We start from the raw sequence: 14,511 nt of genomic DNA, 5'->3' as shown, positions 1-14,511 counted from the left end.
ATTGTCACCCAGTTGTCGTGGAATTCTACTATTCATGTTTCCTTCGGTTTTCGTATGCAAAATGAATTGTTAATGGTTAATTTTCGCTATAAATCTCTTAGAAAGTTATTTAATGTGGTTGATAGTTCAATTTGAGAATATTATCTTTGTAACAGAAAATAATTATTCTAGAAGAAAAATGTTTTGTGTAAGAACTTTTCAAGGTAGACAAAATGAGTCGACAATTAAGAGGCATTTAAAGGGCACTTAATGTAGGCAAAAGGTCTTGATCGAACTCTGACGTTTCTTTCTTGTGTCTTTTTCTATGTCCATTTAATTAAATACTGACAATTCAGCAAAACATTGTATACACAGCACTTTTTCTTTTCAGTTTTAGTTTGTAATAACTTCTCATTATTTGACTATAGAAAAAGGACAAAAAAAACCAACAAGTTCCTTTCCATACAAAATATCGTAAGGCTCGTGAAAGAAAATTACACCGTCCATGGAAAATTGGGTATCCAGAATACACTCTCTAAGGAATATTTAGTTATTTTAATTAAATAAATATCCCAATTTTTTCACATTTTTTTTTTGTTATTTAATAGTAATACAGTAACATTTATGCATGGTAGAGTGTTATAGTATGGACGGCACACGGAAGGGTACATAAGAAAACGCTTTTAGTAATTAAAAAAAAAAAAGAAAAAGGAACAGAAATAATGACATTGTGAGAAGGTGGGTCCCACGCGGATGACATGGCATGGTGCAGCGTGTAGGGTCCCTCCGTGGTTGTTCTATATAAACTCAGCAACGTGCACTCGTCTCTCTCACTACACCACCACGAGTTCTCTTCTCTTTAATTTTCTATCTGCTTCTCCCACTAGACCAACTCAATTCTCTTCTCTCTCTCTTTTTTAGTCACACCCACTCTTCTCAGTTACTAATCAAACTCGTTCGTTAATTACATCGCTTAGTGAATTAATTAAACTAATCAGTTTCTATGGCTGTGGACTCTGCGATTTCCTCCCCATTGGGTCCCCCAGCGTGCGAGAAAGACGCCAAGGCGCTGCGTTTCATCGAGGAAATGACCCGAAACGCCGACGCCGTGCAAGAGAGGGTGCTGGCGGAGATTCTCTCCCGCAACGCCCAAACAGAGTACCTTAAACGCTACGAACTCGGCGGCGCCGCCGACCGTCAAACCTTCAAGTCCAAGATTCCTGTCATCACCTACGAGGATGTCCAGCCTGAGATTCAGCGCATCGCCAATGGGGACCGCTCTAACATTTTGTCTGCTCACCCCATTTCTGAATTTCTAACAAGGTATTATTTGAATTATTGAGTTAGACTCAAACTTTATAATTATAAAAAAAATATATATATAAAAAAAAATTGGCCAGTATTTTTGTGATATAATATTTAAATTTAGATTTTTGAAAGTTTGGGAACTGAACCCAATTTGGGATTTGTGTTTGGGAATCTGAATCTGCAGTTCTGGGACTTCAGCTGGTGAAAGAAAACTGATGCCAACAATTAAGGAAGAGCTGGATCGTCGCCAACTTCTATACAGCCTCCTCATGCCAGTTATGAATCTGTAAGTTCCACCTTCAAATAATTTTTCTAAACAAATATGCACTTCTGTGCCTAATTAATGTTTTTCGTCTTTACTTGCCAAACCATCAATTGCCCCGGAATAAAAAAAAATTGGAGAATTTAATTTACCTTGGATCAATTAACCAGTACATTTTTTTAATGGTGAATATTATTTTTGAATGGAACAGTTATGTGCCGGGTTTGGACAAGGGAAAGGGCCTATACTTTTTGTTCGTGAAGTCCGAAACAAGGACCCCGGGTGGGTTACTGGCCCGTCCGGTTCTCACAAGTTATTACAAAAGTGACCACTTCAAGACCCGACCCTACGACCCGTACAACGTTTACACTAGTCCAAATGAAGCAATTCTCTGCCCCGACTCATTCCAAAGCATGTACTCTCAAATGCTCTGTGGCCTCATAGAGCGCCACCAGGTCCTCCGCCTCGGCGCCGTCTTCGCCTCCGGCCTCCTCCGCGCAATCCGCTTCCTCCAACTCAATTGGCCCGAACTCACCGAGGATATCCGATCCGGGACCCTGAATTCCCGGATCACCGACCCGGCCATAAGGGAATACATGTCCAAGGTCCTCAAACCCGACCCGGAACTGGCCCAATTCATGGCCCAACAATGCTCCGAGGACAATTGGGAGGGAATCATCACAAGAATCTGGCCCAACACAAAATACTTGGACGTCATCGTAACGGGTGCCATGGCCCAATACATTCCCACACTTAACTACTACAGCGGAGGATTACCCCTTGCATGCACCATGTACGCTTCCTCGGAGTGCTACTTCGGACTCAACCTTAATCCCATGAGCAAGCCCTCCGAGGTTTCCTACACCATCATGCCAAACATGGCGTATTTTGAATTCCTTCCCCACGAGTCAGGATCCGGGTCCACCAAGTTGGTGGACCTGGCTGACGTGGAAGTGGGGAAGGAATACGAATTGGTGATCACTACCTACGCGGGACTCTATCGGTACCGCGTGGGTGACATCCTCCGGGTCACTGGGTTCCACAACTCGGCGCCGCAGTTCCACTTCGTGCGGCGGAAGAACGTGTTGCTGAGCATTGACTCGGACAAAACGGACGAGTCGGAGCTGCAAAAGGCGATTGAGAACGCGTCAAAGCTCTTGGCGGAGTTCAACACGAGCGTGGTGGAGTACACGAGCTATGCAGACACAACAACGATTCCGGGTCACTACGTGATTTACTGGGAGTTGTTGACCAAGGACTTGGCGAACTCGCCGAGTCACGAGGTGTTGACTCGGTGTTGCTTGGAGATGGAGGAATCGTTGAACTCGGTGTATAGGCAGTGTCGTGTGGCGGATCATTCAATTGGGCCTTTGGAAATACGCGTTGTGAAGAGTGGCACATTTGAAGAGCTTATGGATTATGCGATCTCAAGAGGGGCTTCCATAAATCAATATAAGGTGCCAAGGTGTGTGAATTTCACACCCATAATGGAGCTATTGGACTCAAGGGTTGTGTCTGTCCATTTTAGCAAAGACTTGCCACATTGGACCCCCGAAAGGAGGAGGTGAGGTTCTTGCTATGTGGGCTTAATGGGCTTGAGTCAAACATGTAGATGTAGATTTTGTTGTTGTTTTTTTTTTTTTTTTTTTGGGGTTAATGTGTAGGACTCTTGACGAGTCTAAAGGGAGATGTTGAATTAGGATGTCTCTTGGTTAGGTTAATTATGTGTTTCGGTTGGATTAACTCGTGCAAAAGATGTGACTTTCTTTAGTGAAGTTATATGTTGTATGTATTGGCATTTTTCATGTAGAAGTGAAGAAATTTAATAGAGGAAAAGACATTATTATATTTTGGCAAGTAAAATTACTCCACTCATTTATGTCATTATTAAGTTTATTTAGAATTTTTGAATAAATATTGTTATGAGAGTACACATTAAAAGAATAATATAATCAATTTAAATAAATTATTACGTTATTGTTGGAGACACTATAACGAAGAAATTTTCCCTTTATTCCTCTCTTATGTTTTATATATTAACAAGTCTTTTTTATAATTCTACTTAAAATATGTAGAGATAAAATTTAGAATTTTTTTGCGAGTTTCTTTATTAAATTAAAATAAAAAATATTGTTGAATAGATTTTTTTTAAAAAAATCTTTCTAAACATATACCCAACCATATTCTTAGCCTCGTTATCAATAATAAAATCATTGTTATATTTTTTATGAAGTTTCAAGCCAAAATCCAATATTGACTTATAGCATGTTTGGAACACGTTTGAAAACTATATTTATGATTAAAATGACATGAAACAATTTAAAAGATGTACAAGTTACACACTCGAGATGGAGGGGAAGCCAAAGCATACACACAATAATCAAAGAGAAGCAAAAATAACTCTATTTTTAATTAGAAAACTAATCTTATTTACAAATTATTTGTGGCAAAGTTTTGACTTGATCTAACTTATATTTTGTTGACCTATGATTTTACTTATGAGCCAAATAATATTTTTTAAGTCTTCTATTAATCCTATTTTTTCTTATTCATCAATGTCAATTTTTAATACTATTTAACATCTTACTACTATGCTAGGAATTTTCTATATTTGGTATTTTGGTTATTCTATATCGATATTGGATCCGACATAGAATATTCACACATTCTATATCGACATAGAAAATTCACTTTCTATAGCGGGTGGTCAACGCTTATTATAGTATGAGTATTAAATATAAATCACATTGATACTCACTTTTTTATATCAAGTGTGACCTGACCCAACACATTCTATGATTAGTGTAACTTTATCCATCATAGAATGTTAAACATTCTATGTCAAGTAAAATCACATCCACCATAAAATATGTATACTTTCTATGAAAAGTAAGCTTACACCTACCATAGAAATTGAAGTGTTTTTTTTTTTCAAAATATTTTTTCATTTTAAATTTTCTTAAACCAATACATAAAAAAAATACAATTTTCAGGCATTTTAATATACTATACACTTATCTAGTTCAATACAACCCTATATAATATACAATATCTCTCATATTAACCAAACAATGTTCAAATTAAACAAGCCATCAAAGAGAGTTAACAATGAAGACAAAGTAAACAAATATTGTCATTAATTAATAACAATCAACAATTACTACCAAGCTAAAGTAAACATTCTAGAATAATGTTAAATATCAATACCAATGTACAAAGAAAACTATAACAATGTACCAAAATAACTAGCCATTAAAGTGACTATATGCAAGTCAATGCCCATGTTTTTGAATATCCTCCAACCCTTTATCGAGAAATGAAATGAAATTTTTAAATACCTATAATTTGAAAATAGAGATAAATTAAACATTAGTTGGTAACGAGTAAATCAATACCCGTTATAGAAAGCTTTGTCATAATTACTAATATGTCACCATGTCACTTTCTATGTCATGTGGATGTCATCCAACATAGAAAATACACTACAATAAATGAGCTAAATAGTGGAGGTTATTTTTACGTTTAGTGGAGGTTTTTACCCTCTACAAAATAAATCACAGAGGTTTCCAAAAACCTTTGCAGTTACATTCGCTGCAAACAATTAGCGGCGTTTTTTAGAAACCTCTGGTATTGTGAGTATTTAGCGGTGGTTTTGTTAAGGAAGTTTTAAACCTAAGTACTTAATTTTTCATAGGAATCTTCTCACTTAACTTTTCCAAACACTAACATGCATAAGGGGACTTCCTAAAATTGGCACCACTGTTCCTATTGACAAAACTCACATCAATCCATTTAGTATGGGAAACCAATTTCAAGAACATTTTTTTACCAACAATGCTTCAAGAACCACGAGGCTTTGACAAAAATACTAACCAAAGCAATAAGCACGGACACATCTTTGTTCTGTTATACCACTGTAGTTTCATCTATAAGGGGACAAGGATCAAGGAGTGAGAATAAGGGTAATGGAAATTTTTTTGGTTTAGGATTGAGCTTGAAACCAAGGGAGCACTACAGATGAGGAAGCAGGGCAGCAACTATAACTCGGTAGAGCACAACGACGAGGAAGCACGACAGCAACGATGATGGGAAATGAGAGCATTTCAAATAAAGAAGCATGGTAGCAATGACGAAGGGAAATGAGAGCAATACAAACGAGGAAGCATGATAGCAACTTATTATGTTTATTTAGAATCTTCGAATAAACATTGTTATAAGGGTACACATTAAAAGAATAATATAATCAGTTTAAATAAATTATTACATTATTGTTGGAGACATTATAATGAAGAATTTTTTCCTTTATCCCTCTCTTATGTTGGCGTCCTTTTATATATTAACAAGTTTTTTTTACAATTCTACTTAAAATATGTATAGATAAAATTTAGAAATTTTTTTGCAAGTTTCTTTGTTAAAAATAAAAAATATAATTGAATAATTTTTTTTAAAAAATCTTTCTAAACTTATACCCAACCATATTCTTATCCTTGTTATCAATAATAAAATCATTGTTATATTTTCTATGATGAAGTTCAAGCCAAAATCCAATATTGACTTATAACATGTTTGGAACACGTTTGAAAACTATATTTATGATTAAAATGACATGAAACAATTTAAAAGATGTAGAAATTACACACTCGAGTCGAGATGGATGGGAAGCCAAAGCATACACACAATAAGCAAAGAGAAGCAATAGTAACTCTATTTTTTAATTAGAAAACTAATAAACCGTTTTGATGCCCCATTTGTTACACTTGGCAAGGAAATTTTATACTTAGAACTTTGACTTCATATTTGCAAATTATTTGTGGCAAGTTTTGACTTGAACTAACTTATATTTTGCTTACGGGTGGTTTTACATATGAGTCAAATAATATTTACTAAGTCTTTTACCAATCCTAATTTTTCTTATTCATGGACGTTAATTTTTAACACTATTTAACATCTCATTATTATGTTAGGATTTTTTTTTTATGTTAGATATTTTGAATATTTTATGTCGATCCTAGACCCGTCATATATCTTGACGACATAGAATATCCACACATTTTATGATGGATCAACATTTGACATAAAAAAATTCTTTTATGAAGGGTAGTCAATGCTTATTATAGTATGAGTACTAAATGTGATGTTTTAATCACATTGACACTCACTTTCTATGTCAAGAGTGACTTTACCCGACACATACACTTATGAGTGTAACTTCACCCGTCATAGATTGTTGCATATTCTATGTTGAGTAAGGGACACACCCACTATAAAATGTGTACTTTTTATGAAAGGTAAGCTTATTCCTGCCATAGAAACTAATTTCTTTTTTTTTACAAATATTTGTTTAGTTTTTCAAATTTTCTCAAACCAATACATAAAAAAAATACAATTTTCGGTTAGTTTAATATAATATTTGGCTATCTATTTCAATATGTGATACCCTCTACCCCACATACCATAACACATAAATAATAAAATTAGAATAACACAATCTTTCATGATTAAAATGTCAAACGTGTTTAGATAGAAAGTACCACATCCATGACTTAAACAAATAACAAAATCAGCAAAAATTACAAAGAAATAATGCTAAGGTTTCCAAAATAATAAGAAATAATGTCCCGATATCACATGTCCTATCAAAGCAAAGTCCATCATTGAAGCCTAAGCTTTGTCACCAACATCCTCAGCCTCATGCTACCTGTATAATAGTCAAAAGAAAACAACACAAAAGAAAAAGGAGTGAGAAACATCTTACTCTAGCTCACAATATAAGAATACACACTAGATAGTCAAACACAAACAAGACATGTATATGTACATAACATAGATAGATTAACAACAATAGCACATTCCACTCATCAAAGGCATAAAAATCACTTTAACATATAACATTAAAATGCACATGTAATGGACACGGACTACATATTATCATGCATGTGGTGCCAGTAACACATATCACATGGCGTATTGCCGCTAACAATACACGAGAGTAGTCTAGGAGTACATGCCGGGTCACACCCTCTGCGCACTCTCACTAGAAGGACATACTACCAAGGTCTCGTCAGGATAGCTAAGCCGCACAAGATACATCCCATGCACATAATGGGTGAGACTAGGATTTCCAAACAGAGCTATCCCCAAGGACTAATCCCCAAGCTTTTACACAAGGGGCCCTTCCTTGGCGGTGTATTCCATATTATACCCTTAAAAACATTTATGCAAATAATGCATGTCAATCAATACTATATACATTCTCCCATCACATTATCATGTCTGATTATCATATAATATTATCATGTCTCATTATCATATCACATCGTCATGTCTAATTATCATATAACATCATATCTCATGTCTCATATTCACATTATCTCATCATATTCACATAGTCTCCACAGAGCACTTTAATTCATATCAAAACTTGCCTATTTGCGAAATTAAACACATATTCGTACATCTCATTCAACAAGGAATACATCAAAACAATCAGAAAGCAAAACATAAAACATTCATATTTTGCCTGTTTCTCACAAGGTTCTCTCAGGAACCTACAAAGTACTTTAATTCATACAATAAACATTTAATTAGCACAATATAATTTACTCATATAATTTCCTCTTCAAACAATCTCCTCTTACAATCACCAATGCATTCCCTTAGGGTTTCTCATAGGAACATATAAAAACATCAAAGTCTGTAATTATAATCCAAACACAAACACTACTCATACATACATACTAATTACATCAATTAAAACATTCAAGGAGAAATAGGGATGAAACAAATACAATTGGGAAAACCCCTCATACATGAGCATACAACAAACATAGGATTTGGGGCCAATCTCACTACCCAACATACACTCCCACACTCAGAGCGAGGTTTCTCACTCCCCCTTACCTGGATAAGTAGAAGACGAAGCTAGAGTGGATCTGGTTGATCTTCTACTCTTGGTTCTCCTTGGTCTTCAGAGAGTGTCTAGAAACAGTGCTAGAGTATGCTATTTATAGATGTCATAAGTGGCCAGAACGGCCCGTTTCGAATCCAGAACGGCCCATTCTGGATCCTTTAATCATGTGTTAAATTCACATCTGGAACGACCCATTCTCAAAGCAGAACGACCCATTCTAGAGTTGTGTTTTAACACATAACGACCACGTTTAGAACGCCTCGTTCTTAAACTAGAACGATTCGTTCTCAACTAGGGTTATAAGCCTTTTTAATAGTTTGGAACGACCTGTTCTCATTTGGGAATGACCCGTTCTAGGCTACCAAAAATAGGTCTTTTTAGTAGTTTGGAACAGTCCGTTCCAGTTTGGGAACGACCTGTTCTAGGCTACTAAATCACCCTTATTGGGTTTTGAGCCTTCATATAATAATCTGTGAAAATCGGGGTGTTACACAATACAACCCTATATAATATACAATATCTCTCATATTAACAATCAAACAATGTTTAAATTAAACAAGTCATCAAAGAGAGTTAATAATGAAGACAAAGTAAACAAATATTATCATTAATTAATAACAATCAACAATTATTATCAAGGTAAAGTAAACATTCTATAACAATGTTAAATATATCAATACTAATGTACAAAGAAAACTATAACAATGTAGCAAAATAACTAGCCATCAAAGATACCATATGCAAGTCAATGCACGTCATTTTTCGAATATATTCCAACTCTTTATCGAGAAATGAAATTCGATTTTTAAATACCTACAATTTCAAAATAGAGATAAGTTTCAAAATAGAGATAAGTTAGTTGATGATGAGTAAATCAACACTCCCCATAAAATGTTTTTTCATAGTTACTAGTATGTAACCATATCACTTTCTATGTCGTGTGGATGTTATCCGACGTAAAAAATATGTCATTAAATGTTGTTTCTGAACTAGTGTTTGCTACATCTTCTCATTTCTCATAATATTTTGCACTTTTTTATAATACCAATCACATTTTTTACTTTAAATAACTCAATCAACTTCTTTCTCCAAACAAGAAACTTTACTAAAGTTTCTCATATGGACCTCATAATATATCTATTTTTTATATATATCATTATTCAAATTCATTTTAAGTTAATATATTTAAATCACAATTGTTAAATAACAAATAAATATACAATACATTTTAATTCAATAAAATTTAACTTTGCAAAATTAAAATACATAGAATATAATGCAAATAAAAAATAATAATAATAACTATTAAAATACATAGAGAAACACAAATAAATTGTCACTATAATAAAATTCATTTTTCTTTATTTTTGTGTCCAAAACATTTTCAAATATGCTTTCCTAAGTTTACTTGAAAGTGAAGATGTATTTCCTTTTGATGCATATGCACACTTCTTTTTAAATATCTTCTAAAAGCTTTATAATGTCCATTAAAAACTTTTGGTTTTGAGACATCATTACTTGGACCAACATATGAACAATCAAAAGTGACATTATATTCTTCTTTTTCATGTTTGACATTCATATTATGCATGTATTCATTATTTGCTTCAATGTATCCATGCTCCAAAATTGTGTCAAGCCACATATAATTGCAAAATGTGATTAAAGCACTCCAAAAGCACTTTTGACATCTTGTTGTTTCTTAACATTGGGTGAAAAATTTTCTTTTTTCTCCTAGTGACTTTGGGATGAATTTTACAAATGTAGCTTATTATAGATAAATATCATATGTTAAATAATACCCCATGTTGTACGTGATTCCACTTATTATAAATTGTACCTCAGGAACTTTTAGAACACCTTGAGTAGGGATGGCAACGGGGCGGGTCAGGTACGGGTTTTATGATACCCGTCCCCGTCCCCGCGACACAAACTCATCCCCGTACCCATACCTGTACCCGCCGGGTATATGATTTTCATCCCCATCCCCATCCCTGTCGGGTATCGGGTATACCCGTACCCGTAAAAAATTATTTTTTTTTGCAAAAAAAATATATAATGTTTTTAAATTATTTTTCTATTATATTATAATTATAATTAGATTATTTCTTTATCTCATATTTTAATAAAGAGATTTCTTAATAATTATACAACTATAAATATTTCACATTATAATAAATAATTACACATAATAAAATATTAAATTTTTTAAATATAATTAAATCGGGTACGGGTACAGGCACGGGTACGGGGCGGGTATGTATATACCTATACCCGTACCCGTACCCGGTTTGATTTATCGATTTTTACCCGTACCCGTACCCGTACCCGGTCAAACCGGGTATTTCCCGTCAAAGTCGGGACAGGTTCGGGTATTACCCACGGGTACAGGTTTATTTGTCATCCCTAACCTTGAGCTTTCTAAGTTAATAAAAGAGTTCTAAATTAATTAATTGAGTTTTCTTGAAAATAATTTAAGTGTTTGTTAAATAAATATGAGCATTTTATCATATAATTTTATGCAAATTATTTTAATTTTAATGATTTTAATAAAATGTGAGGAAAGAGATGTGTAACCAGAGTTAATCTGTTTAAATGGAGGAGTTAATGTCGAGTTAGGGGTTAAATGAGAGAGGTTTAATAGTTAGTTTTTTTTACGCTTCTAACTTACACTATTTCTTTCTCTAAAGAACTACAAAAGGAGAATGCAAAAGCATCAGGAGTGCACCTTGGAGATAGTTGTCCCTTGTCTAACATTTATCAAGGTATGGGAGAATGAGAGTTCTCTTTCTAGGGTGTGGGTTAATTGTTAGATAACAAGATTGACCTCCAATCCTGCTATTGTTCTCACGTGCTCTATGGGAGAAATCACGAGTTTTGATCTATATGTTTAGAATTTATGGTCTATATGATCCTTTTGTACTCTGAGTATGAAAATTGTATTGTAAATGTTGTAAAGTGTAGATTAATTGATACAAATTGTGATTCATTGGGATCTCGTAGTTCTTGTAAGAAAGCCCTAATTATAGAGTGATATGAAGATAAATGTTATTTTGATAATGTATGTGAAATTGATGTATGAGTTGAGTAAATAAAGGTGTAATAGATGGTAATAAGCTTAAAATTAATCAATGTTTTTTTTATTGGATTGAGAGTTTTAGTGTTGGTTTTACTTGGGCGACTTTTGCACAATTATGCAAGATGTCAATAACTAGCTTTGTGTTGAGCGTAAGAGTGATAAAGAGTATGTGTTGCTCTCTCTAGCTCATGCGACGTAGGGTTATGCATGGTTCAATTTTGTAAAAAAATCATGCTAAATCACACTGCACCATCTTACTAAACTGAAGCAATTTATGAACAATTTTAACCAAATCAAAACTAAACTACTTTTATAAATAGATCAGAGCTAGTTTAGAATCGATTTCAAAACAAACCAATTTTTAACTGAAGAACTGAACTAGTTTTAAACCAATTTTTTTTAAGAAAAAGAACTATTTTTTTTTCTAAAATTATGAACAAAGTCTTGATTAATGCACTGTTTAAAGACATTAAAAGTCTTGTACTAATTAGACATTTAACTTAGAGACTAATTAAATAAACAAACACTTCATTAAAGGTGGAAATTTGGTTATTTTATTAAAAAAAACTTTACACAAATGAACTTCTAAAGGTCAACTAAAAAATATTGAAGAACTATAATTTTCATATGAAAAATTAATTATGAAACATAATTTGATAACTAACATTTACTTTAATAGTCTAAAAATAATTAAAAAGTAAAAAAAAATAAAACAAAATATTTTATGCAATATTATAAATCATTAAATGATGAGATATGAGAGACATAAGTAAATTATTTTTATTTCATTATTTAAAAAATAGTACATCGATGCACTAAACCTAATTATCAATTTAATTCAATTTTTACAATTCATTTTATGTAAACAATATGGTTTGATTTTTTTCAAATTGGTTATGATTTTTTTTAAATGATGCAGTTCGGTTTCAAATTTAAACTAGTTCATTTGTTTTTTTTTTTGCATACTCGATGAATGTAGACACCTAATTTCTTTCGAGACATGCAAACAATAAAATATGCCTTTAGTACCAGACAAAGGAGTTCCCCAAAAGGCCCGAATATGACATCAAGATGGACTAATGTGAGATCAAAATGATCCATTGACATCATAATGGACCAAGATGACATCAAAAGGCCCGAGAGCCCAAAAGTTTGAATTAAGAGCCGAGGACGGACCGTTCCCAATTTGGAACGAGCCGTTTTAACCCAGTTTATTATGAATCAATTTCAAATCCGAACGGGCTATTCCAAATTCAAAAATTGCTCATAATAGACTAGTTTAGAACGTCCCGTTTCGGTAAAGTCCGACGTTTATATATATGAGCCTTGTGTACAGTGCTCAAGATTGAAAAAATTGCCCATTAAAGTCCTATATAGCTTAGAAACTTCTCTTTCTCCCCCTCCTTGTATTTCTTGATATTTGTGAGGATTATTGTAGTGTGTAAGGTAGCCAAAAAGTGCCTCAAGTCTGCCATATTGGAAGCACATTCTATAAAAGCTCGTTCAAGAGGTATTTCCATTAAATTCTTTCTCCACTATCTACTATTCCTATCATAACATTATCATAAATAAAAGCAACTATATAGAAATCTTAGGATCAATCGTGTAATTTTAAATTAAGCGTGTAAATAACTATTAATAAAAAGGGGGACCAAATATTTGAACTTTTATTCTCCATCATTCTAACTTCATCTTAGGGTACCGGTATAGGGCATTGTAGGATGCCTTATATACCTTCGTTACACATAATCGATCCTCGAACCCAACTTTAGCTATGAGGTCCATTTTGGTAATTTTATAACATCTTTTCCTTTTTCGATATTTTGAGTAAAATATCGATGGCGACTCTTTCAAAGTCTTTTCTAAAATCATTGATTAGGGATTAGTCTAGTGTATGGGCATCCCCTAATCAATGAGATTTTCAAAATGGAAGTTAAAACCATCTGTGGGTAAGCTCAAAATTTTTCGGGTTACGACAACGAGCAAGGGTAGTCCATGCTAGGTGCGAGAAATCTAGGGTCTCCTTGTAATTCACCAAGTGTGAGCTAGATCACATTGAGTGTGGGACCTCTAAAGAGAGTGTGTGCTTCAATTGGTGTGGTGTTGTTATTATTTGAAGTTATATTATTCTTCTATATTCTTGATACTCTTTTTATATGTACAATGTTGATGTTATGTTTGATGTGTATTGGTCGAGGCCGTACCCGGTCAAATAAAAATAGTTAAATGTAATACTAGGAAGCTCTCCTAGGTCGTCTTTCAAGGACCATTTGTCTCTGTCAAAGGTTCAAACACGAAGTAGGGGGTGTTTTGGTTCAAATTTATCAAGGTTTAAAACACAATAAAATGCAAGTAAAATAGTAAGTAAAGAAAGTTGACTCCTTGTTCGGATTGTAACTCTCTTATCCCTGGTTCACAAGAGATTACTCTGTCAACAACTTAATCCTTGTTCCATCCGAGTTAACCAACTAAGCGAAGATTAACTTAAGACTTCCCTACACGAATTAAGCAAATGAATACAACATTGAACCTCTCCACAGGATTAAGCAAACTATGACATTATCTCTTTTATTAATTTTTTTTTCAATTTGTATCAATGTGTCTTCCTTAATCCATAAGGGTGTTTTGTGTATAATTTTTTTTAATTAAAGTTTTCTTCAAATCAAATAGAGGTTAATTTATTAATTATTTATGAGTATTAATATACAAGGTAGAGGGTGTAACAACTTTCCCTTACAAAACATCATTAAAGACGTCAAATTGGTTAAGGACATTGATGTCATTATTTGGACCAACAACACCAAAGTAGGCATGCCAAATCTACATGTCATGTGACACCACTACTTCTAACATAATAGTTGGTTTATTGAAATCTCTTCTTTGATATTGACCTTTCCATGTTGTAGGACAATTCTTCCATTATCAATACATATAACCAATGTTATTATTTTTATGCCTTCTTAGGTACTTAGT

The 14,511-nt window shown here is 33.5% G+C and overlaps 1 protein-coding gene across 1 annotated transcript; it reads left to right on the top strand.

Annotated features, from left to right (window-relative positions):
• The first annotated feature begins 801 nt into the window (after positions 1–801).
• Positions 802–3,412, top strand: LOC109814223 (putative indole-3-acetic acid-amido synthetase GH3.1). The gene is made up of 3 exons (XM_020378592.3): positions 802–1,302; positions 1,472–1,573; positions 1,761–3,412. The coding sequence occupies exons 1-3, from the start codon at positions 983–985 to the stop codon at positions 3,115–3,117; spliced, it is 1,779 nt and encodes a 592-aa protein (XP_020234181.1). The 5' UTR covers positions 802–982; the 3' UTR covers positions 3,118–3,412.
• Positions 3,413–14,511: the final 11,099 nt, after the last annotated feature.

This window comes from Cajanus cajan, chromosome 11 (assembly GCF_000230855.2).
Source record: "Cajanus cajan strain Asha chromosome 11, NIPB_CcT2T_4, whole genome shotgun sequence".
Taxonomy (NCBI): Eukaryota; Viridiplantae; Streptophyta; class Magnoliopsida; order Fabales; family Fabaceae; genus Cajanus; species Cajanus cajan.
This window is presented reverse-complemented; position numbering and strand designations above follow the sequence as displayed.